The sequence below is a fragment of the Strongylocentrotus purpuratus genome, unplaced genomic scaffold, assembly GCF_000002235.5.
Source record: "Strongylocentrotus purpuratus isolate Spur 01 unplaced genomic scaffold, Spur_5.0 spur5_scaffold_18, whole genome shotgun sequence".
NCBI lineage: Eukaryota > Metazoa > Echinodermata > Echinoidea > Camarodonta > Strongylocentrotidae > Strongylocentrotus > Strongylocentrotus purpuratus.
Genome location: NW_022145603.1, coordinates 13770352 through 13793771, shown reverse-complemented (window position 1 = coordinate 13793771; position 23420 = coordinate 13770352). Strand labels below are relative to the sequence as shown.

The window sequence follows — 23420 nt, the reverse complement described above, 5'->3', positions numbered from 1 at the left end:
TTTTTGTAAGATGATTAAGCTAACTTTGATTGCGTGTACATATACATATCATTAATAGGAGGCCGAGGTCATCTGGGGTCACGTGACGTCATACGTTTGGTCGAAAAGAAAATAGAAATTGTACACGTTGAAGTTTACGCGTATGCCGAGTCCATCACCGGCATAAAATATGGGTAAGACTTTAAAACCTGCTTTTTATCACTTTTTGGCTGAATGTATGTATTTAATTGTGTACTTGACATGTAATATTAACAAATATTTGAGCAATGAAAGGAATACCCGTCGTGGATTCGGAAGGTGTCTCTCTTACAAATTATCCCTCTGGTCCCACACGTTAAAAATTGTGTCGCAAGATATCTTCGATATATTCTGTGACTGAGCTGAGCTGAGTATGATCTGATCATGTGACAATGATCACAATTGACCGTCAAGTCTTGCTTGTACTTTTATGAACTTTTGAGTTTATGTATGCTATGTTAAATTCTTTGTTTTCTTTATTGCTATTATTAATATTATTAGACCTAGAATCTAGGTCTATTAAACAATCGTTATCTTTGACAAAGCAAAGTCGGGGCCGGGCGGCGTGGGCTGGTCCAAGAATGAGGATTGTCCGCAATTCACGGACGTTTTCTTTCAGTTTCATCGGTGCTCTGCAGGCTCTTGGTTCTGGGTTTCCAAACCGCGTGCTGGGGATCTGAATAGCAGATTTTGCATAATAACCCCAGTTCACCGTCTACTTTTGCGCTCAACGTTTTTTTAAATTCCTTTGTTCCTTTCTTTATCCGTAGACTAAATACAATCAAAATGCTACCTGAAATGTTTTACGTTCTTCTTTATTTCTGTAATGTTATTGTTCAGCATCAGCATCAGTATACGGAAGTGTGAGGTGATCCTGTTGAAACTTCCGGTCGTTTCATTGAGTGATGCTTCGTTCAAAAATGAGCCTGAACTATTTTTGCTCGCATTCGTTGTCACCTTTCCGGGCCATCCCGTTCCCTCGAATGTATAAAATAATTCACGTATTTTGTTTATAATAACATAGATCTAGACAATTTCTGTATAGACCTCTAGCAATATTCTGAAGGATTTTTGATTAAAAAGTATATGATATAATTTATGTAGTCTAGATCTATGTAAACTTATTTGATTCTTTGTACGTTTTTAAACCGTAAGCAAAACAAATTTCCAATATTGGACAATAAATTGAAATTGAATTCAATTCAATGAAATTTTATAGGTTGTCCGTCTTTCCAAGGATTTATTGCTCATAATGTGAAAGTCTCTGTACAAAATCAATGTAAAATGCATTAAGAAAAATCGTGAACTGTCGGAAATGTGAAACGTCTGCGAAAATGCGGACGCGTCAGTCTGCGTTTACGAAGAGGATCCTTGTTTATGCGGACGGTCCTTATTCTCGGACCAGTGCCCCTACTGTCAAGACAATGTCTTCTTCTTCTTCTTCTTCTTCTTCTTGGTTTCATCCAGGTTTGGAGAACTGCGGAGTGTATCCTTCGCAGATTGAGTAAATAGATAGTAGAGACAATACAAAACTGGGTCAAAACTGGGTATATAATATCAAAGATCGCAAGACGTGAAGATAGCTTATGCAGGAGCTGCTTTGTTCACAACAGAACGTTTAATGTGCATATCTAAGATGAATGTTAGGGATGCAGCATGATAATCCAGGGCCTGGGCAGTTATGGGTGGGTCGTCGTTAACTCCAAGGAGGATGAGATTTGTGATGATGACGGCCACGAGATGAGGAGGAACTAATTGTAATTGATCGAGTGCGAGTTGATAGGCTCATGATGAAGTTTTCCCTTTCATCGTTATATACATGTAGGGGACATGCCCCTATCAGATGATGTCAATGATAAATATGTCACAAAAAATTCCAAATTCATCACATTTTTCATCTTTGTTGTTGCCTTGCGTGACGGTCATTACTGATGCAATAGATAAAACTAATAACATTAACGGCATTAGTTTCATCTACATGTAGTGCATACTTTGGACATTTTTAATAAAAATAATAAGAACTGACTTTAAACTTCAGTTTAGAAACAACTTTAAGCTTCAGTATATTGAAAGAACTTTCAACTTCAGTTTAGTAACACCTTCGAGCTTCAGTTAGAAATAACCTGAAGCTTCAGTTTAGGAAAAACTTACAGTTACAGTTTAGTAACAAATATAAACACAGTTTAGAAACAACTTTAAATTTCAGTTTAGAAACACCCTTTACATGTACCGTAGTTTCACCTTCAAACTTCAAATTAGAAACGTATTTCATTTGCAGTTTAGAGACACTTTCTGAATGGATGGGTCTTCCTAGGGGGGACATTTGACAGAAGATTTGACCAACTTTCTAAACCCTTGCATACATGTACATGTAGTTCATCTATCTTCCATTTCTTTCATTAAAAGTTTACAAGTTTGGTGTAAACTTTCAGGTTGAATTCTCCAATATAAATTGTGTTTCTCTTTTGTGTCAACAGGGAGTTTCTTTTCAACTTTATTTGGTAGCCTGTTTGGCGCGAAGGAGCTACGTATTCTGATCCTCGGTTTGGATGGTGCGGGGAAGACAACTATCCTCTACAGATTACAAGTTGGAGAAGTAGTCACAACCATTCCAAGTAAGTCATCGTAATTCAAATAAGTAAATGAATAGGTCTTACTCTTGCTGTACATGCTTTCGGTCTAAGAGATGGCTGAACTTGTAGATGTCGAAGTTTCTGTAGTAGGATGAGGGGTTCTATAGTGTTAAATGCCGATGAGAAGTCGATGAAAGTTGCTCTGGCATAGCACCTTGCCTTATCTAAGTGTTAATACAGCGTGTTTGTCAAGGTGAGCCAGATTAGGTGGCCAGATTGAAATGCATGCACCCATGTTTTAAGTTCATAGTTTTATAGAAGGCCTCTGTCAGTGAGAGTAGACCATGGATAGGGCATTCTAGTAAATGTTCTGTTGCTAGTTCAATGGCGTTTTGCACCGGCCACATATATAACGTCGGTGGGGTGACAAAACCTGGTATCTCAAAAATCATGAATTTTCAGGAGAGCGAAAAAACTTTCCTGTCTCAACAAATTTAGTGCTGTGACACCATCCTTTCTTCTTAAAACTGGAATATTTATACAATTTTTAATGTCATTGTTCAAATACAGTAAAATAATTGTTTTTATATTTGAAAGTGAGTTACAAGGTTTTTGCGTTTATCTACATTGAGATACAAGTTTTTAGTTTGTATTCAAATTGAGATACGAGTTCTTACTTTCAACTCTGAATGAGTTACGAGGATTTGGTTGAATAAGTTACGAGGATTTGAATACACTAACTTCGGTACTGATAGGCCGTGTGTGAGTTACGAGGAAAAGGAATTACGTATCTTATGTTAGGAGGTTTTGACAGTGCAGCTTCAAAGGGGGTTAAAGTTACAAGGTTTAGTTTAAGGGTGTTTGTGTGGAATTTGTGAAAAAACCGAGAAGGAGGCGTTCCATGGATTTATCAGGTGGTGTTGTAGGCCATTAGGTACAAAATTATGCAAAAAAATCAAAATCTCAAAAAATTGATGTACGAGGTTTTGTCAACCAACCGACAATAAGTATTATTTGCCTCAGTTATGGGCCTCAGTTTCTCCTGGCTTTTTTTCTGGTCTTTTCCTCGCCTTACTGAGTTGATGTTGAAGAAGGCCCATCCAATTACCATCCGCTACCTTCTCCCAGTATCCAATGTCCAGATCTAACAATTTTATGTCACGCTTTTTCTGTAAAACCTTAGCATATGTTTATATGAGTATGGTTTATTCAGCAATAGTCCAGGTTGTGACAGTATTAAATTTAACTTTGTATTAATTTGTGTTTGAAGTTTTTGCATTAAATTACACTTTTTCACCTCTCTCTCTGTGGCAGCTATTGGATTCAATGTTGAAACAGTCACATACCAAAATCTCAAGTTCCAGGTCTGGGATCTTGGTGGTCAAACGAGTATTAGGTAAGTAGGAGGATTTCTTTATTTCTCTCTCCTTCAGGTTGAGTTGAGGTTTTATTATCCAAATGCTCAAATACATAACAATAACAACAATAAAAAATGTATGTTTAACAAATATCTCAAATGACAAATAGGGACCAGAAAATAGCATTAAATGCTAATCGTGTCTGGTACCTTTAAAATACAGTATCTTAACATTTAACAATTTGTGTATATATATATATATATATATATGAATACAGGTACAACTTAGGCTACATGTATCTTACATAATACATGTCGACCTATAGCTGATATGAAGTAAAAGCAGACCTCAAAAAGTCTGGCTTCACCTTAACCACTGATTTTATGGAGTATTGGTACTCAGTTCCAATCTTCTTATTTCTGATATATTACCAATTTAGTATCTGAAGCATATTTTTTTTTTAAAGGTCTTACCATTGAGTAAGAACTTCAAGGTAACATGATTGAACTTGTAAACGGATGGAGATGGCAATGCTTGACTCTTCATAAATCTGTTGCATTCAATGCACACTTTACCCATTGGATCTAGAGCGCATTTTGTTAATATTACTTTCACTATTTTTGTTGTTGTTATGATTATAATGATGACAATTGTTTTTGTTGTTATTATTAGTAATTTCTTGTTTTTGTTTATATCAATATAAGTAAGGTTATCAGTAATTCTGAAGTAGATTTGACATCATATAACTTAATTTTGACAACCGGTATCAGTACCGGTATGTGTGATGAAGAAAATATTAGATTGAATGATGGATTTCTCTCTCTCCCCCTCTCTCTCCCCTCTCTCTCTCTCTCTCTCTCTCTCTCTCAACCCCCCCCCCCCCCCCGTTCTTTTTCTCACTCTCTCAACCCCCTCCCCATTCAATCTCAATCTCTCTCTCTCTCTCTCTCTCTCTCTCTCACTCTCAACCCCCTCACCACTCCCTCTCGCTCGCTCTCTCTCCCTCCCTCCCTCTCACTCTCAACCCCCTCCCCACTCTTGCTCTCTCTCTCTCTCTCTTTCTCTTCCTCATACCACCAGGCCATATTGGAGATGTTACTACTCCAATACGGATGCTATCATCTATGTAGTAGACAGCTGTGACCGAGACAGGATAGGCATCTCAAAGTCAGAACTGGTCACCATGTTAGAGGTATGTATCCCATATCGTCGGTTTTAAAGGGGAAGTCCACCCTGATATTAAGTTGGTATTAATAGAAGCAGCGAAATGAGAGGAACGGGTCAGTGAAATTTTTAACACAAGCCCATTAAAAATAAGAAATCTTGGGAGCTCCTCTTCAATTCGCTCTGTACAGAAGTTTTATAAACTTTCACTTTCTTAGTTACTGATGTAGCTTGTGTCATGGTAGAGTGGATACGTCGCCGGACTGTGGATCACAAGGTCCATGGTTCAAGTCCCGCCGTGGCACTAATGTCCTTTAGGAAGACATTAATCTACATTTGCCACACTCAACCCAGGTGAGGTAAATGGGTACCTGGTAGGATTATTCCTTGTAATGCACTTTGCGCTGATAACGGCTGCCGGAGCTAATGCTAGGGTAATAAGTTCCAATGCTCTTTGGAAATGCATTGGGACGTTATATGATGTGATATGCGCTATAGATACATGAACTGAATATTATTATTATATTATTGATGACGGAATAGAAGCATATTCGCAATAATTATATGTATGAATGAAAAGTTTCCTAAACTATCTTGTATTTTTTGTCTTCAGGAGGAGGAGCTGAAGAAGGCAATGCTGCTCGTCTTTGCGAACAAACAGGACATGGACGGTGCAATGTCGCCCTCTGAGGTGGCCACCGCCCTCGGACTACCCGCCCTCAGGAGTAGGAAGTATCAGATCTTCAAGACGTCAGCTCTCAAAGGAGAGGGCTTGGATGAAGCAATGCAGTGGTGAGTTTTAGTCTTTCATACAGCGCCTCACCAGGGAGGCGTTTCACAAAACTTGTCATCAGTGACAAATGACAATTTTTGTTACAAGCTACTGAAATCCTTGCTTCTTATTGGTTATCAGTAGTGCAGACCTGCCAACCAGTACGATTTAGTTGTATTTTGTACAATTTTTAGAAGCAAACACGACAGTATGATTTTCCTCAGTAAAATACGATTTTCAACAACAACAAAAAACGAAATGCCCATTCTATCCTGTAAACTATCCTACAAGCATCTCACATCAGCAATTGGGGGATGTTCATTGTTTCATCGAACACAACAGTCGTGACAAAATCATGCATATTCAACCAATGATCCATACAAAAAATTCTTCCTGTATGTAAAAACTGCCAGAGGCATTGATCCTCGTAACAGTCCGTGTTTATTTATAAGAATACAACTTTTATCAGTAAGATATAACTTTTGGGATTAAAGAAAACAGTTTTTGAACCCCAGAGGTCGGCAGGTCTGGTAGTGCAGTCCTGCTTTAAAAGGATGAAAAAAAGTTCACAAAAACCAGCTTTGTTGCACCCTCGAGACTATGTCACTTGAAACATGCATGATTTGGCTATTTGTTCTATATAATTCTTTATTTGAAAGCCATTAGGCCTAAAAAAAAAATTGATGACTTGGCGTAACCCGCCCGACCCTATTTTTATCGCCGACCCTACGCTTTTTTTTTTTTTTTTTTTTTTTTTTTTTTGAAAAAGGATTCTGAAATACTGGAGACATTTTTTAACTGTTTGTTATTACAGAGTCATTCACAATTGTAAATATTTTCACAAGTTGTAATTGGCTACTCTTTTCAACTCTCATTCTTCAAGATTTTGGATACATGTTAACATGTTAACCTCTAGACAAGTTATAAAAATGCTAGTCAATACATTGTGAAAATACTAATATTTGTGAACAGCCCCTTCTAAACCTACATATTCACCTGTTTATTATGTTGAAGACAGTGTCTGAGATATCTCAGGCTGGGGTCTGTTGGAAACCTATTAATACGTTCGTATGTTTGCATTTTATGTGCATGAGGGTGTATGTACATGTACTGTACATGTATGTATGCAGGGGGGGGGGGGGGGGCAGGTGTATGTATGCATCCCCCAGGTCCCAAGGTGATCAAGATTTCAACAATTTCTTGCTCACTTTGCTCACACAGTGTGTGTGTCCATATATGTGTGTGTGTGTGTGCGTGGAGTTATTTGAACATATTGTGGTCTACCCCTCTCATCAGATCATCCCCAAGGTCTGAGGACCTATCTACGCCACTGTATGTATGTATGTGTATGAATGGCTAATTTCATGTATGCAAATATAAGCAACAACAACAACAACAACAACAACAAAAACCAAAAAAATCGCCCTACCTACCCTAATTTTCAGTGACCCGTTACGCCAAGTCATCAATTTTTTTTTTTAGGCCTTATTGAAGTGAAGATTTCAATTTAAGTATAATTATCATCTTGTTTTATCCTTCTGTCGCTCGTTTTGCTCCATCTATGTTTGTTTCTTCTGTCTCTCCTCTATCTCAATGTCATCTCGTATCCTCTCACCCCAGGTGGGTGTTTCACAAAGATCCTAAGTTGAACTTATATCTAAGTTGGACTTGAACATTATGGAGAGCCATTTGTAGCCTTAAAATAAAATATGTTCAAAAGCAAAAAATCAAGTATTTTAGACTTGTCATAAATTCCACATCAAGAACATCAAATGTCCCAAGATAATAGAAAAAATGAATGATTTGAATCAACATTTTATGCCTTTTAAAATGATATTTACAAAACATTTTCAATGATGCTAACGGCTTTCCATAATTGTTAAGTCCAACTTAGAGATAAGTTCAACTTAGAATCTTTGTGAAACACCCCCTGGCTTGTAAATGAATGAACTCTTGCATTCACAGTCACATGATTGAACCACCTGACTTATGACATCTGTCGTAAACAACTACAGCTGTATATAAAAAAGGAGTAGAATATCCAGTTAGGTAAACTATTTTAGCAGACACTTGACAATCAATGTGTTACATATGAAAGGATGAATGTGAATTCATTGACGCAATCTACAGGGGTATGTTGCGATCCAAAGATTATTGTGAACCTGCGCAACTTACTAAAGCAAGCTTTGTAAATCATGTTATGGAGGGGAAAAATGTTATCATTATTGAATTGCATTGAATTGACTTTATCCCCATGTTTTCTCCTTTTTGCTATCTCTCACTCCAGGCTTGTAAAAGAGTTGAAGTCATCTTCATAACACAGGCTGCCACCGCTGCCCCCTCCCTCCCTTCCCCCACAGCCCCTTATTTTCTCTCCGGAGGCTTCATCGACGATGACGAATTATACCACCACTTCTTACACGGCCATTGAAGAGAGAAAGAAAGATTAGAGGCGGAGGGAGAGAGATTTCTGTCGTGAGAGAAAAGAAGATTTAAAATCCCCTTTACAGACTTGTGCAAACTCCATGAAACTTTGCGAGTGTTTAAAATATATCCTTCAGATACCGTGTGTGGCATTTGACAGTCACAGGTTTTGACACCTAGTTCTTTATGAGAAAAGACAATCTAGCGCTGTTTTCATATTGTCGTAGAGGGAGCTATTCTCAAATCACTAACGGTTGAATACATTTTGAATTATGTACAAACATTTTTTGAGTCTAGAAAATAAATAATTGTAATTAAACATTGAAAATGTATGAGTTGAAAGCCAGTTTCCATTTTTTTAAATTTAGCGGGAGGGTTCTTATAAATAAACCTCTTCCATATACGTGTACCACCCGATTCAAGGAGAGTCACGTTTTAAGGTCTGCGAAAGGAAAAAACATCTTTAAAGAGAGAAATTCATCTATCCAATCAACATTTGCCTTTTTTCTATATATGATCTTTTGAACAGTGATTGGTGTGCACTAGGGTCTGAATTACTAGGAGCCGTATTCAATTCAGCTCGTGGATTAAGTCTGTATTTGACTTAACATTTTACTTGGCTAAGTAGTAAGTTCTTTACTTGTATTCAGTTCACATCTGAGATTGTTACTTTAATAAGCCGATTTTAAGGTAAAATACTTTACTGATAATCATTGTGACGTCACACTGGCAATCCAATATAATGCGTACCACACCATGAAATACTTGAATCATTATGAATGGCTCGATCACTGATTAAAGATATGGGTGCATTGCCTGATTACGCTGGTACATGCGTGTAGTCATCAAAGAGCAATGATATCATTATACCAGCATTTATATTACCATGCCTGCAACTTTTGGGCAAGTCAGATTAATACAGGTGATTTCTTTGTTACCAAGAGCCTGAAGTATCATTTGAGTAGCTCATCCTTCCTGGGGAGTGTTTCTCAAAGACTTAGATCGACTTTAAGTTGGACTAAACTATGGCAGGCCGTTCATGCCACTGGTTGCTCTCACTATTGGTCTCTCAATTATGATCTTTAGATAATATTTTTTCTGTCAATAATGAACTATCAAAAAATGTAGATTCTGTAGATTTGTGACCATGATTTATACGTCCCTTGAGAAACCAATGCCAGGAATGGTTAGAGGAACTAGAGGCATAAACGCCTGCCATAGTTAAGTCCAACTTAAAGTTGATCTTACTCTTTGTGAAACCCCCCCCCCCCCCCCTGTATTATCAAGAGAGTTCAAATGGTACTTTCATGATATTTACGTTTATTTCTGTGCTATTAAGCTAACAAACAAATCTAAATGAAATTCAAGAATGAGATTGTGAGATTTTATCAGTTGTTTTGTTATAAGATTGCCCTGAAAATATTTTGAATCGGAACAAATTTCACATTGAATGTAGGCAAATGCATAATTTTGTTCCAAAAAAGAAAAATATGTTATGTTTATCGAACCATGCCGATTCTTGTATGAGAATTTAGGAGAGGGGATGAACAAACGATAAACCATAGCAAATAAATAGCTTTAAATTTTGTTGAGTATTTAATCCTTCCATTCCTTCCCCCAACTTCTTGTTTGATTAACAACTTTTGTTTGATGGTGTGATATTCTTTTTTTTTAACTGACTGCTAAAATAATCTGCTTGTAAGAGAGCAACTAGGGGACTAGACAGAAATAACTGTCTGATATGGGTCATTTCTTTAACAAAACTGACACATGTTGACATGTATAGAGGCGGTCAGAGGAGCCAGATGCAATCTCAGCGGAACAACCGTCGATATCAGAGACTGAAGCTTTCGGTCTACTAGGGGACTTGCTTTAAGTCCTATCCGAGGGATTTGGTAATGAGGATTAATGCCTTGGAGCATGAAATAAAAAAATCTTCAGTGAAATAAACTTCTTAATTGAAGTGGTGGTATAATTCAACCCGTTTAAATTTAATTATTTCACAACCTTGTGTAAAAAAAAAATTGATTCCTGTAAATATATCAACATGTTTCTTTTATCTAAATTCTAGTATTTTATTATATTTTGTAGTGACTTTTGGTATTGCGTCTTTGTGAGTAACTCAGAAATTGTTTATACAATGTAAAATTATAACTGTATGATATCTTCATGTAAGAGTGAAAATGGAGAAGGTTAGAGGTTAAAAGAAGGTCAAGTATTCAATCATCAACAGTTGAATTTGTTTCTGCTTTGTTGTAATGCTACATTCCTAACCAAAAACCAAAAAAATAAAAATACAAAAGACATTGATTTAGAGGCCTCTATCTATCTATTAATAATTTTTTTTAAATGTTTGTACAATATCGTATTCTATCTTCAAGCATCCTAGCAAATAGACCAATTAGGATTTTCATTTTGCAGTCCATCCATGAATAATTTAATCAAATTAAAGCAGGACTGCACTACTTGTAGCTACTTGGGCCCTCTGCATAGCAATCAATGCCTATTAAAGCGGAACCCGTTGGACCCCCATGGTCCCCTTTTTTAATGTTAATTGAGAGCTGATTTGATGAGATAACCACCTGCCAGTGACCACAAACTAGTTCAGGTAGGCTTTAATCAAATTAAAAATGCCAGCAATATGAATCTTAAGCTTTACTACCAATATGATAGATTAGCATATCATGTGATATTATTTAAGCCTCACTCGTGAGTGAAATACATGTACATTTTTCATTTTGCTTTCCTATCATTCATAATCTTTATAATTTACAGATGTATAATGTACTATTCTTTACTATTAATATTGTTATATTTCATTGAAAAGTGTTCTGTCCTCATTTGTAACTAAGTTGAGTGACCTTTTCAAATCTGTGGAATAGTGTACTTTGCATTTTGACTTTTTAAAGCATCGCTTGTGATACTCAGAATGTAGCATTTGTTTGAAAAATGAATGAAAAAGAACCAAGTGCTTAGTTACTTTAGTAATGACGGGAGGCATTGCATTTTATTTTGGCTTAAAGGCTCACTGCACTACGTGTAGCTACTTGCGCCCTCTATACAACAAACAATGCCTAATCGGTGACCATTGGTCCCCCATGATCCTCTTTTTCTTATGTTAACTGAGAGCTGAGTTGATGAGATAACCACCTGTCCAGTGACCTTGTAGGGCGGTCTAATCCCTCCTGTAAACTATGGCAGATAAGCTTTAAGACTATCAATTATCTTGACTGTCATCCTCTGACTTATTTACAATGAACTGTAGTACCAGGACAAAAACATTAAAAGAGAGAGATAGAAAGAAAAAAAGAACCACTGGAGGTTATGAAATTCTCTGTTGCTATCAAATGAGTTGGAAACGCCTCAGTTTCTAAGAAAAACAAAGAAAATGGCACTACAATACTGTGATGAAATATGGAGACATCCATTTGTTTTTAATATTCTTTTTAATTACATGTACATATTTATTTCTAATTGGAAAGAAAGGTGTCAGGCAGCATTCTATGAAGAAGAAAAATCCTTTTTTGTGTATTTCATTATCTTCAAAGTTCAAACTGCATTTGAGTTTGTTTTTTCCCTCTTTTTTCCTTCTTATTTTTTGTTTGTTTTTATAGTTTTACTTATTTATGTACATTATATTTAGATGATACAAATACAATATTAGATAATTACTGACTTTATTAATAATATTTAGTTCAATACTGCTTCTCAAACCCAGTGTCATTACTTTTTGTCCTCTGGATTAATTCAGATTTTGTTTCGATGGATTTTGAGAATTTTCCCGTCATACCATGCTAAGATATGGTTGTGGACAAATGAGAATTTGAATCTATTTATTTATGTATTTAATTAGTATGATCGTTGTATTATGAATGTGGCAAACCTTCTGGGGAGTGATCGGTTCCTTTTCTTTTTCAAGCTATCTTTCTGTGTAATATTCTGTGCTTTGCATTCATTTATTAAACAGTATGTGTTCCATCCTGTATTAATGTGTGTATTATATTCAAAATGAGGCAAGAAGAAAAAGGGAAGAAACAAGTGGTTTTGAAAAGAGAACAAGTATTACTGGTTCATGTACATCTCTGTTTTATGCTGAGGTGTATATTTCAAAATATGTTTCAGATGTCCTGCCCCTTTTATATATTTGATATACAGCCTCTTCTTTCTCTCATTCATGCGATCATTCATCAAGTTTTGAAGCAAACAAATACTATTAAGAAGGCAAATATCGTTGCAGCGTTGTACACATTTCATTCAAACTTTTTTCATCAGTTTTTAATGAAGTGCCTCTCTCTATAAGGCAAGGCAAAACAAAAAAAGATGTTGTATTGCCCTTTAGGTGCCAGCACCTGGGTAGGTCGGTCAATTTTTTCCCCCTTTTTTTCTTTGTTTTGTTTTTTTCTTTCTTTGTGCTGATAATTTTTCAGTTTTAAATGCTTTAATACATATTTTTTTATTCATTAACCATTTTTTGGCTGAAAAACGGGGAAAAAAAGAAAAAAAACTTTAATAAAAAGCAAAACGTGAATTTTAAGATTTTGGGGTTGGTCGCAAATGGCAATACAACAACTTTTTTTTAAGCCTTACGTTAATATGAGGCTCCAGATCGCTTTTGTACTCCTTGAATCTCGGGACAAAATATGACTGAATTTGTCTTTGGATGAGAGTGTTGGGTATCTACATGTATCTACATAGGACCGTCGATTATGTAACTAAACTTTCATTTTTCATCCAGTGTTGTACATGATGTATATTCCCTGTTCATTGCATTTTGAGATAACGAGGGTTTGCATGATATGTACAAAATTCTTGTGTGATGAACATTTATTATGTAAAGTAAATAATAAAGCTAATCATTATTTGAATTTAGTTACTGTCGCTTCTGATTGCTTTTTGTGGGTTTGTTTGTTTTGTTTTAATTTATGCTGTGTTTTTTCTATTCAGATTAGATATGGAATATTAATGATAATTAAGAATATTTAAGCGGGTGAAAGAAAGCCCAACAGAAGAGAATATGATGATAATAAAAATATTAAAGAGTAATGATGCAGATGATGCTGATGACGATGATGATAATAATAATGATTGAAGTAAAGAAGATTACGAAGGTCGAAGGAGGAAGAGGAGGATCGAGGATGTAGGTCTATGAGCTAGGGAACAGATAAAAGGAAGGGCCTATGCTATACTATATTATTATTATATTCATTATTGAGGGGGAAACAAGATCAAAAGGGAGGGGGGATATATATTAGGCTGGTATGAGAGAGGTAAAGGAGAGATACAAAAATGGCCCTCCCCCCGCCCCATCCCAATGCCCATCAACCCCCTCCCCAAATCCCCATGCCCATCGAACTCCCTCCCCTCCCCCTCCCCCCTCCCCCCTCCCCCCCCCCCCCCCCCCCCACCCCCACACTCTCTCCGATCGTTCATGCTGCGCTGCGCTGCGCTGCCTATACCGATCGCCGTCGTCGCGTCCAAAACAGGAAGTGGCTTGTCCCGCCGGCGCGTTTCCGTTTTACACCCTGCCCTAGGCTTTTCGGCAAGAAATTACACGAAACATGCTGTATCCGAAGTCTAAGTTTGTTTATATCGACGTCAAGAATAGCGAAGCCAAAGCTTATGTACAATTTCAATTGGGGATGCGAGGGTCTTCTTGTTCAAGACGGTTTTCCCGATATATTATTGTTTTGTTATCGCTGGGCTAAATTTTGCGAGCTGATCACGCATCCTCACGCTCTTAGAGTATTGCGTATTAATGGATAAAAATAAATGATACGACTAGGAAGATCAACTAGTATAGAGAGTTAGCTAGCGCTACGTGACGTTTTCAGAGTTCTGGTGGTGTGCAGAGCGCCGAGGCAAGATGTGGACGACTAGACTCCGAATACCAGTCGGTTTGTAAAATTTTATTGGAGAAAAGCCTAGGGCAGGGTGTAAAACGGAAACGCGCGTCCCGCCGAATTTCGAAGATTCCGCGCGACATTGAAAGAGGGAAGAAGGCTTCCAAATTGATGTGATTTTGTAAGTATGGTTAGGTCTCTCATATTTTGTGATCATCGGCTGTTTTCAAACACGAGGAGATAATATCTGACATAGTTTAATTCATTTGATTGATTTTAAAGTGTCAACTTAGGTAAAAATTTTGTTTACGTCATACGTTTTTTCGTAATCGGTCCCACTCGTTAAAAAACATGTTATCATAGTTATCAGTCCTGCGAAATTAGCATTTCGCGTTTGTACAAAATTTGAAGATGAAAAAAGTTGATCTAGACCGGCAGTATGGAAACAAATATGGCATAGGCCTATGGGAGATCTGCTGGCGTTAGAACAGGCAAACTTTCAAATCATCTACATCTGTTATTGTACAATGCAATGCCAATGCAATGAATGAGCTAGTAGTAGTAGTAGTATGAGAGCCAGCGCCAGAGAAGACAGTGCAGTGCAGTGACTGACACTTGACTTGACAGATCAAGTTAGTCTAAGTCACAACTCACAAGAGTCAAGGGCACAAGACCATGAAGACATTCAACATTGTCAGATGCAGAGTGAGAAAGACAAACGGACAAGGAAAGAGAGAGAGAGAGAGAGAGACTAAGATTAGAAAGAATGAAAAGAGAGCAGAACACGTAAAAAACTTAGCTTTAATAGCTTAGAACTTTAAAATAGGGAGGCCAATGCCCAAATCTAACTTTTTAATTACTAATTTGTTTATAATAAAACAAACATTAAAAGAAAGCATTTTCTTTCACTAAGATAACTCACCCATCTGCCGACTCCAGAAGTTCCATAAAATAGGAGATATCCAGCTAGTTCCTATGAGGTTCCTTCTACGCCTGGCCGTACGTAAGAGCCTTGAAACAATCAATTTCAATTACGTTGAGAATTAGACAGGCCCGAGGGAATGGGCGTGTCATCATGGTCATTGCCCGGACAACAAGTTCAAAACTTCGCGCGAAAGTACATTCATGCATCACCGGCTAGCCTTGAATTAGTCGCACACACCGACACAGTACTGCAGGCCAGGTACGGTAATTGCATGCAAGCCGCGATCGAGCCATGCTAGCCATGGCATGGAGGGTCAACATAATGGAGAGAAAGCTCGAAAGCCACTCATTGTAAATTAAGAAAGTAATTGAAATAAATAAATAGGCCTACCTTAGTTTTGCGATGTATTCCAATTACTATTTCCTCATGAGTAAAGATCTGACACTGCATTATCATCGATCGATAAATCCAACTTGCACTTGCATGCAGCGATCACAATACGGAATCAAACATGAGTGCACGCATTGATAGACTAGACGTGTACTACTTACGGAGATATTTCTCTCCCTCTCTCTCTCTCTCTCTCTCTCACTAACCATATGATGATATCATACACTAAAACACACACGCTCAAATCATAGCATTCATTACACTTCTCAATTGGAGTATAGACTGCTCATGTAGACTTTTTTTTTTTTTACTGAAATGTCTTTTTTTACACTTCTCATACATTACTGCGCGACACTGGTGTCTAGTGCTGAGAAAAAGGTACTATTTGTGAGACTACGTCAAATTTGTTTTGCGCGCGATGAGACCGGAGCTCATAAATATTCATATTATGATGTCGCAAGACTTCTATTTGGGGCTGAAACAATGAGGTCTCTGTTCACAATTTTCCTTCTCAATTTGAGATGGCTCTAGCTATGGGGCTCAAACCAACGCAAGATTGACAAAAACATCGTACTCTATCTACCTTCGAATGTGCAGTTTGTAAAAATCTGCAATTAAAAAGATATAATCTTTTTTCGTTATATTTTCTAGTTGTTAAAAGTGACATTTGTGCACATCTGATATGTTAATCTCTATCAAAAGTTCTTTGATATTAAATTGGTTCCATATTTTTAGGGTCTACCTTCTGCCATTGAGAAGGTTTTTAGTGAGCTAACCTCTGCGCCCTCTCGTTGCTGTTGTGTGCGCGCTACATATAAGTTCGTCTGCTAAAACAATTATTGGATGGAAATACGTCAAAATCTGCAAGATCGTCAACAAATGGTGAAAGACCGTTACAGATTCGTGATTATAGGTATGTTGTTGAGTGTGTAATTGTGTATTTGTTATACATTTTATTCCATAGATATTTTTTTTCTTCTTTTTTTCCTTTTTTCTTCTGGTAATTTTCTGACTTGGACGACGAGCGCACAAATCGTAGGCGTAGAAGCCTTACGCCCGGGCATTGGCCTCCCTATTTAAAAGTCTATGGGCTTATGGCTATGGGCATAACATTCATCCGATCTCAGCGAATTGCACTAAGCCTCATTTTACTAAATTGGCGCAGACAAGGGCCCTTTATATATCTGTATCGCAATACTCTGTAACCAGTGGAAAACAAATTTCCTGAAAAGGACAATAAACTATTATACTTATACTTATATCACTGGCTGTCATTCACCCAATGTTATAAGATATTGGTGCAAGGAGAAAGCTTGAGATTTTCTGTTTGATACCAAAATCATGATATTTTTTTTAGTCAAATCTTGATTTGTTACAATTTTTTCTCAGCATCCATGAAAAGGTTAAATATTTCACTTAAGTTTAATTGATTGTTTGATCTATACCCTTTCCCCGTAGGATGCTGTAGAAATTACCATGGATTCTAAACGCAAACCAGGAGGCACCCCTCGCGGGTCTCAGGCAAAGAGGGCCAGGGTCCAGGACTTTGAGGACCAGGACCCGTCGGTATTTGAGGAAGAGCTGGCCTTGATGGAGCAGATCGAGTCCGAGTCCCAAGGGACCAACGGATCAGACCAAGGATCAGCGCCGTTGCCAAGCAGTGGTGAAGATTTTTTCTCTTTTCTTAGGATAGTAAAACCAATAAATCAAAAGAAAGTAAAAGATTATTCAATGGAGATTTAACTTGAAATTAAAGTTTGGTGCACAAAGTAAAAAAAGTACAGACTGTAAATACATGTCAGAAGACAAAAAGCTGAAAGTTGTTATTTGTTATTCTCAGATATACAAAAGTATCATGCTATGTTTTTTTATTTAACACTGAAATGTGAAAAAACATGATTGTAAATGTCAAACAATATCACTATTCATTTATTTTTCTGCAAAAAAAATTTAACACACATTTTGTGAATCATTGTGTTTTCTGACCAATAAAACTTATCAAGATAAAAAAATAGAGAAATGAAAAGTATTAAGACAAGCTCAAGATCAGAAAGAAAACACTACCAACATACCACTTTTAGATTGCTTAATTAATGCTTTCAATTTTTGCAGGATATGCTTAAAACTAGAATTTGATCATCCTCACCAAATGTAGCTAAAAATCACACCATGCAAATAATACTTTCCTTGCAGAGCAAAATAAATCGCTTGTTTGATACAATTCAAAGTAACTATCGAGGTTACTCATCATTCTTTGAAGATTTTTGACAAGAGGAAGTTAGTTTGATTTTGCTTGAGATAACAATTTAGAAGGTTTGACTGATGGTTTTGACAGCATTTGCTTTTAACAGTGATGAAGAAACAGCAATTTTTTGATTTTTTAATGATGATCGTATTCATTAAGATCAAAGTGAGATACAGCCAAACCTGTCTTTAAAGACCACACAGGAGACAAGAAAAATGGTCTTTACAGGTAGGAGGTCTTTATGTACAGGTTTCTTTAGTACATGTTTCAATGAGACACCATTTTCAAGGGAAAAGATGTGGTCTTTGTAGACAGGTGGTCACTTAAGCAGGTTTAACTGTACTACAGTCAAACCTGTCTATAGCGACTGCCCAAGGGAAACACGAAAGTGGCCTTTGTAGACAGGTGGTCTTTATGTACAGGTGGTCTTTATGTACAGGTTCCTTTAGTACATGTTTTAATGAGAAACCATTTTCAAGGGAAACAAAAAAATGTGGTCTTAGAAGACAGGTGGTCTTTCTATACAGGTGGTCACTAAAGCAGTTTCAACTGTAATAGTAATTCATGTGATCTTCTTTGCTTTTCTTTCTGCAACAAATAGATCCTAAATCACAGAGTAAGCATCCTAAATGGCCTCGTCCTCCGTTGGCTCCTATCGACCCCTCAAAGGACTCCATTGTTTTCCAGCAAATTGATCTCGAGCATTATATTGGTAAGTAGGTGTTACTATTTCCATGTGACAAGTTTCTTGAGTATTAATTCACCATTGACACCTGCAGTCATCATCACCATCATTATCATCATCGTCATCATCATCATCAACATCATCATCATCAATATCGTCATCATCATCATCATCATCACCATCATTATTATCATTATTAATATCATCACCATAAATACCATCATCATCACCATCATCATCATCATTATAGTCGTCTTCTTTATCATCATCATCATCAATATCATCATCATCATCATCATCATCATCATCATCATAATCATCATCATCATCATCATCATTAAAATCATCATCAATAATATCATCATCACCATCATCACCACAAATACCATCATCATCATCACCATCATGATCATTATAGTCATCTTCTTCATCATCATCATCAATATCATCATCAATATCATCATCATCATCATTATCATCATCATCATCATCCTACCATATTTTAAAATGAGTAGAAAACAATGCTAGAAAACCAGAAACATTCCCAAATGTAAATTGAAGTGATAAGAAATCTTGAAAATAGAGGGGGGAAAGCAAAATGTTATGATTCTCTCATTATCCAGCATGAGTTTTTGTGAATTTTGACTCCTTGCAACATTTGTTAAAGTTTCTTGTTTTACAAGCGTTTACTATATCACATGCTGAAACTTGGAAAGCCATGAATTTTAATCTGTATCTGTCTGAACTATATAGTTCTGATTCATCATGAAGTGCCATATAAAAAAAAATTAGGAACTCACATCCAAACCTTTTCTGTTTCACAAAATTATTAATTGCATGTATTAAACTTGGTAAGCCATAAATTGTTATCTGTTTGTGAACTGAGTGTACTGTAACGAACCAGTCTGTTACTATTAGTTATCTCGCAGAAAACGTAGAGGGCGCAGTAAGCTTTTGGGGCGTAAGAGCTCAGAGCGCGATTACGGACGCACCATGCGTAAAGCAGCTCTTAGAGACTATAAATAGCGGTGTTTTACGGTGATTTCGTCACTTCGACGCTGGCTCTCGTCTTAGTCAGGTAGCGAACTCTCCGCTCAGCTCCAACTGAGCTAAGATAAGGAAATGGATTGGAAACACATCCAAAGTTTTCCTGTTTCACAAGTTATGTTTACATGTATTAAACTTGGAAAGCCATAAATTTTAATGTGTTCGTGAACTTGGTGTACTGCCTTATCATGGAGTCTCATTGTTTCTATTTCTTCAGGATCTCACATCCAGGGCATGCCCGGCGCTACGTCAGGCCCGACGCCGATCATCCGAATGTTCGGCGTGACCGAGGCGGGAAACAGTGTCCTGTGCCACATCCACGGGTTCACGCCCTACTTCTACATCCCCGCCCCGCAGAACTTCGTCCCCGAGCACTGCTCCAAGTTCAGGATGTGTGTCAACGATGCTGTCCTAGCCGACATGAGGTCAAACAAGGACAACTTGACCCAGGCTGTCTTGGCCGTGGATGTCATGCAGAAAGAAAGTAAGTACTTTGCTTCAGATAGTTCATCTTTGCACAGAGTGGTTTATAATGAATTTTGTGATATATAACAGTTTATAAATGGGTTATTAGGTTTATTGTGTGGAGGTGTCATAGTATAGCGGTTCATTCACTTAACTCTCAATCCAAAGGTTGAGGGTTCAAATCTCAGCCAGGCACTAACGTCCTTTGGCAAGACATTAATCTATGTTTGCCACTCTCTACCTAGGTGTAAATGGGTACCAGGCAATTGCTGGGGTAATGTTAATTCAGGGCCCTTTGGAAGAAGAATATTCAATTTAATTCAATTCATATTTATTTCATTTCCAACAGAAAAATAAACAAAGGTATTACATTTTTTTCATAATTCATTTTTTCTGCTAACTATACAAATACACTTAATAAAATTATTACGAGAAATTCTTAATTTCTGAGGAAATGGGGGATCCACTAAAAAGCATTGAAGCTGGTGAGGCCTGGTGAGGCCTCTTTGAAAAACGAAATTATTATTAAGATGCCTTTGTTCCTAAATTGTCCATATTCTGAAGATTTCTTTCTTTACATGTATGTCACCACAGCCTGTTTGAGACAGCAGTTCTGTGGATTGAATTAGATATGAAAGCAGCTTGTTGTGTAATTACATGTACATGTATAAGGTAAATACAGGAACTTGTGTGTGCTGATGATAAACTTACACAAACTATTCCTGTGGCAAGAGAGCACCATGTTCATTGCCAGCCATTAATCCTCACTTTGCCAAGTTTATTATAATATCAAACTCGAGAAAAATATCTCTTAATCTGCCATTGTAGAGAGAGATAAAAAAAAAGATCGAATCTTTTCAATTAAACATTACTGCTAACACAATAAAAAGTATCACATCTTCTTGTAATCTCCTTGCTTTCCAGATATCTATGGTTTCCATGGAAACAAGATGATGCCTTTCCTGAAGATCACCATGGCATACCCTAAGCTGATAGCCCCAGCTAGGAGACTCCTAGAGGCGGGGCTATCGGTCCCACCGTACCCGCACAGGGGCTACCAGACCTATGAGAGTAACATTGACTTTGAGATCAGGTAATGGGAATTCCATTTCAGAAAGTCATCTTTAGGCCTGATGTTTTTTTTTCTTGTCCTCTTACCGAGGTGTTTTATTTCACATTTCATATATATTTACATCAATTTACATTTTAAAATAATTAAAAAAAAGACAAAGTATTTAAATAAATAGTTATAACATTAACATTTCTTGAAAAATTTCTTTGTGTTTCATGCTAGGTCATATCTTAGTTTTAATTTGAAATTAATGAACAGACTTTTACTATTGTACTCTTTTCCATCACACCGAAGTTTAATAAACATTAGATGTATATTATGTATTGTCCTAAAATTAACAAGAAGTTTATCACAAATTTTTCCTTTTTTTCAATAAAATAACCTATAACTAATGATTTTTCATTAATTTTTATTAGTTCATGAAAGTAATTATAATAAAAGTTTTCAATAATTTTCCAAAAAACTCTAACCTTGTTACATTTTAACAAGACATGAAAAGTGTTTTCTGTTTCTCTACATATATCACACTGGTTATTTTCCATTATACGCCATCTGCATAAATTATGTTTTGATGGAGGTCTGATGTTGATTAATGTCTATGGCTGCTCCATGATTCGATTCAATTCAATTTATTTATGTCTCCATTACAAATCAATAATAAAAATTTTACAACAATTTAGGAATACTTATTGGAAACAGAGGGGTCCACTGAAAAGCAATGCTAAAGCAATGCTTGTACAATTGTGGACCCCTCAAATGATACTTAGGAATAATGAGTAATTCAATTAACAAGTTCGCACCGTAACTACAAAATGGGGAAAGAAGGGGGATGCCAACATAGACGAGAACGGGACAAACAGTACTTTATATGAAAAAGATAGGAGAACACGATCACAATACAAATAGTAGACAATGATTTTAAATAAATATGAAAAGAACTGATGATTTCTTTAGTGAATGAATTCTTGAGAATATACTTATCCTGACTTGGATTATAGAAATTAAAAAAACAATTCTACCTATTTCTTTGGCAATTTAAAGTAAGGGCTGTTGATGTTGTAGGGGTTATTGTCTTAATATAGAGGTACAGCTTTTTTCAAAAACAGTTCATTGCAGCATTTCTTAAAGATAAAGTTGAGTTCTGGTCATGCGATTGCATTGTGAAAGAAAAGGTGTGGAATCGACCATTAAAGGTTGATCATCTAGCATTTAAGTATTGGTGTGTACTGCAAGGTTCTGGACTCATCAAAATGTTAAGAAATTTGGCCCAGTCCTGGTAAAGTTACACGCACTGTACACAGAAAGATGTACATGGGACTAAACAAACATGTGGCATAAAAATCCATTCCAATTTTTAAGCTGCTACATGCAATATTTAGAATATTAAGGCATTTGAAGAGCCATGCTTTCTAGGGTTTTATCTGATGTTCTTCCACACTTGCATAATAACAATGATAACACTCACAAATTATGTTTCACCTCTTCCCAGAACTCAACCTTCTCTTTAAACTTATTTTACCAGGTTTATGGTCGACGCAGATGTCGTTGGTTGCAACTGGATCGAAGTACCTGCAGGAACCTACCGCGTTCGCTCATCCTCCGGTCATGCCCCCACGTCGGTGTCACAGATCGAGATCGACGTTGCTTGGGATCGCTTCATCAGTCATCCCCCCGACGGCCAGTGGGAGAAAGTGGCACCGTTCAGGATTCTGAGTTTTGATATCGAGTGCGCGGGGCGGAAAGGTAGGCAGAATGAAGAGGGATAAAAGGAGGAGATTTTCTTTGGGAAGTTATCAAAATTACTCTTAACACATCTCCAGAATTTATACTTGAATTCTGATCTCTGATATGTTTATGATTTGTTTTTCTTCTCATGAAAAAGGTTCCTTTAGAAATATCATTCTTAAAGGACTGTCTAATTGATCACCATCTTCTTCTCCTAAGTGTCTTGTTTGTGTCTGAGACCTATAACTTGGAAAGAAATACCCACCATCACATTTTACCCAAACATGAACCAAACTTTAATGTACTTATTTAGAAGTCAAATTTCTCTTTATTCAACGGTTCTGTAATTCACATGGAATAGTTGTAGCCATAGCTAAGAAGATTAGAGTTAATAATCACATTGAAAATCATGCCTGATCAAAGGTAAAATTTGTAGAGCACTGAAATTGTTAACTCCCAGAGAGATTATATGTGGGAAGAGAACTACAGCCATACCTGATTTAGCGACCACCTGTATAGAAAGACCACCTGCCTATAAAGACTACTTGTCTTCCTTGAGTGGTCTTCATACACAGGTTTCACTGTATGGTTGTCGCCCTTTAAGATTTCAAGCTTTTTTATGCCTCCGTTACGAAGTAGCCGGAGGCATTATGTTTTCGGGTTGTCCGTCCGTCCGTCCGTCCGTCCGTCCGTCCGTACGTCTGTACGTACGTCTGT

At 36.9% G+C, this 23420-nt stretch overlaps 2 protein-coding genes across 4 annotated transcripts in view; both read left to right on the top strand.

Annotated features, from left to right (window-relative positions):
• The first annotated feature begins 44 nt into the window (after positions 1-44).
• LOC575289 (ADP-ribosylation factor-like protein 1) lies at positions 45-8819 on the top strand. Its single transcript, XM_775701.5, has 6 exons — positions 45-173; positions 2496-2633; positions 3906-3987; positions 5030-5141; positions 5727-5905; positions 8173-8819. The coding sequence occupies exons 1-6, from the start codon at positions 170-172 to the stop codon at positions 8201-8203; spliced, it is 546 nt and encodes a 181-aa protein (XP_780794.3). The 5' UTR covers positions 45-169; the 3' UTR covers positions 8204-8819.
• A 5440-nt stretch (positions 8820-14259) lies between these two features.
• Positions 14260-23420, top strand: part of LOC100893055 (DNA polymerase delta catalytic subunit) — a 34515-nt gene continuing 25354 nt past the window's right edge. The window contains exons 1-6 of one of the 3 annotated variants that reach the window (XM_030989250.1): positions 14260-14330; positions 16923-17127; positions 18311-18421; positions 19659-19925; positions 20831-20999; positions 22501-22721. In XM_030989250.1, coding sequence (XP_030845110.1) covers positions 16941-17127; positions 18311-18421; positions 19659-19925; positions 20831-20999; positions 22501-22721 — 955 coding nt within the window. In that variant the 5' untranslated portion in view covers positions 14260-14330; positions 16923-16940. Of the gene's footprint in view, positions 14331-16827; positions 17128-18310; positions 18422-19658; positions 19926-20830; positions 21000-22500; positions 22722-23420 lie in introns of those variants that run through there. The other 2 variants (XM_030989251.1, XM_030989252.1) reach the window with 2 other exon arrangements.

What these genes read in the sequence shown, in the direction of transcription:
- LOC575289 (XM_775701.5), top strand. An exon ending in GGTGGTCAAACGAGTATTAG is followed by an intron (nt 3,988 to 5,029) that starts GTAAGTAGGAGG and finishes TCATACCACCAG; the next exon opens with GCCATATTGGAGATGTTACT. An exon ending in AACTGGTCACCATGTTAGAG is followed by an intron (nt 5,142 to 5,726) that starts GTATGTATCCCA and finishes TTTTGTCTTCAG; the next exon opens with GAGGAGGAGCTGAAGAAGGC.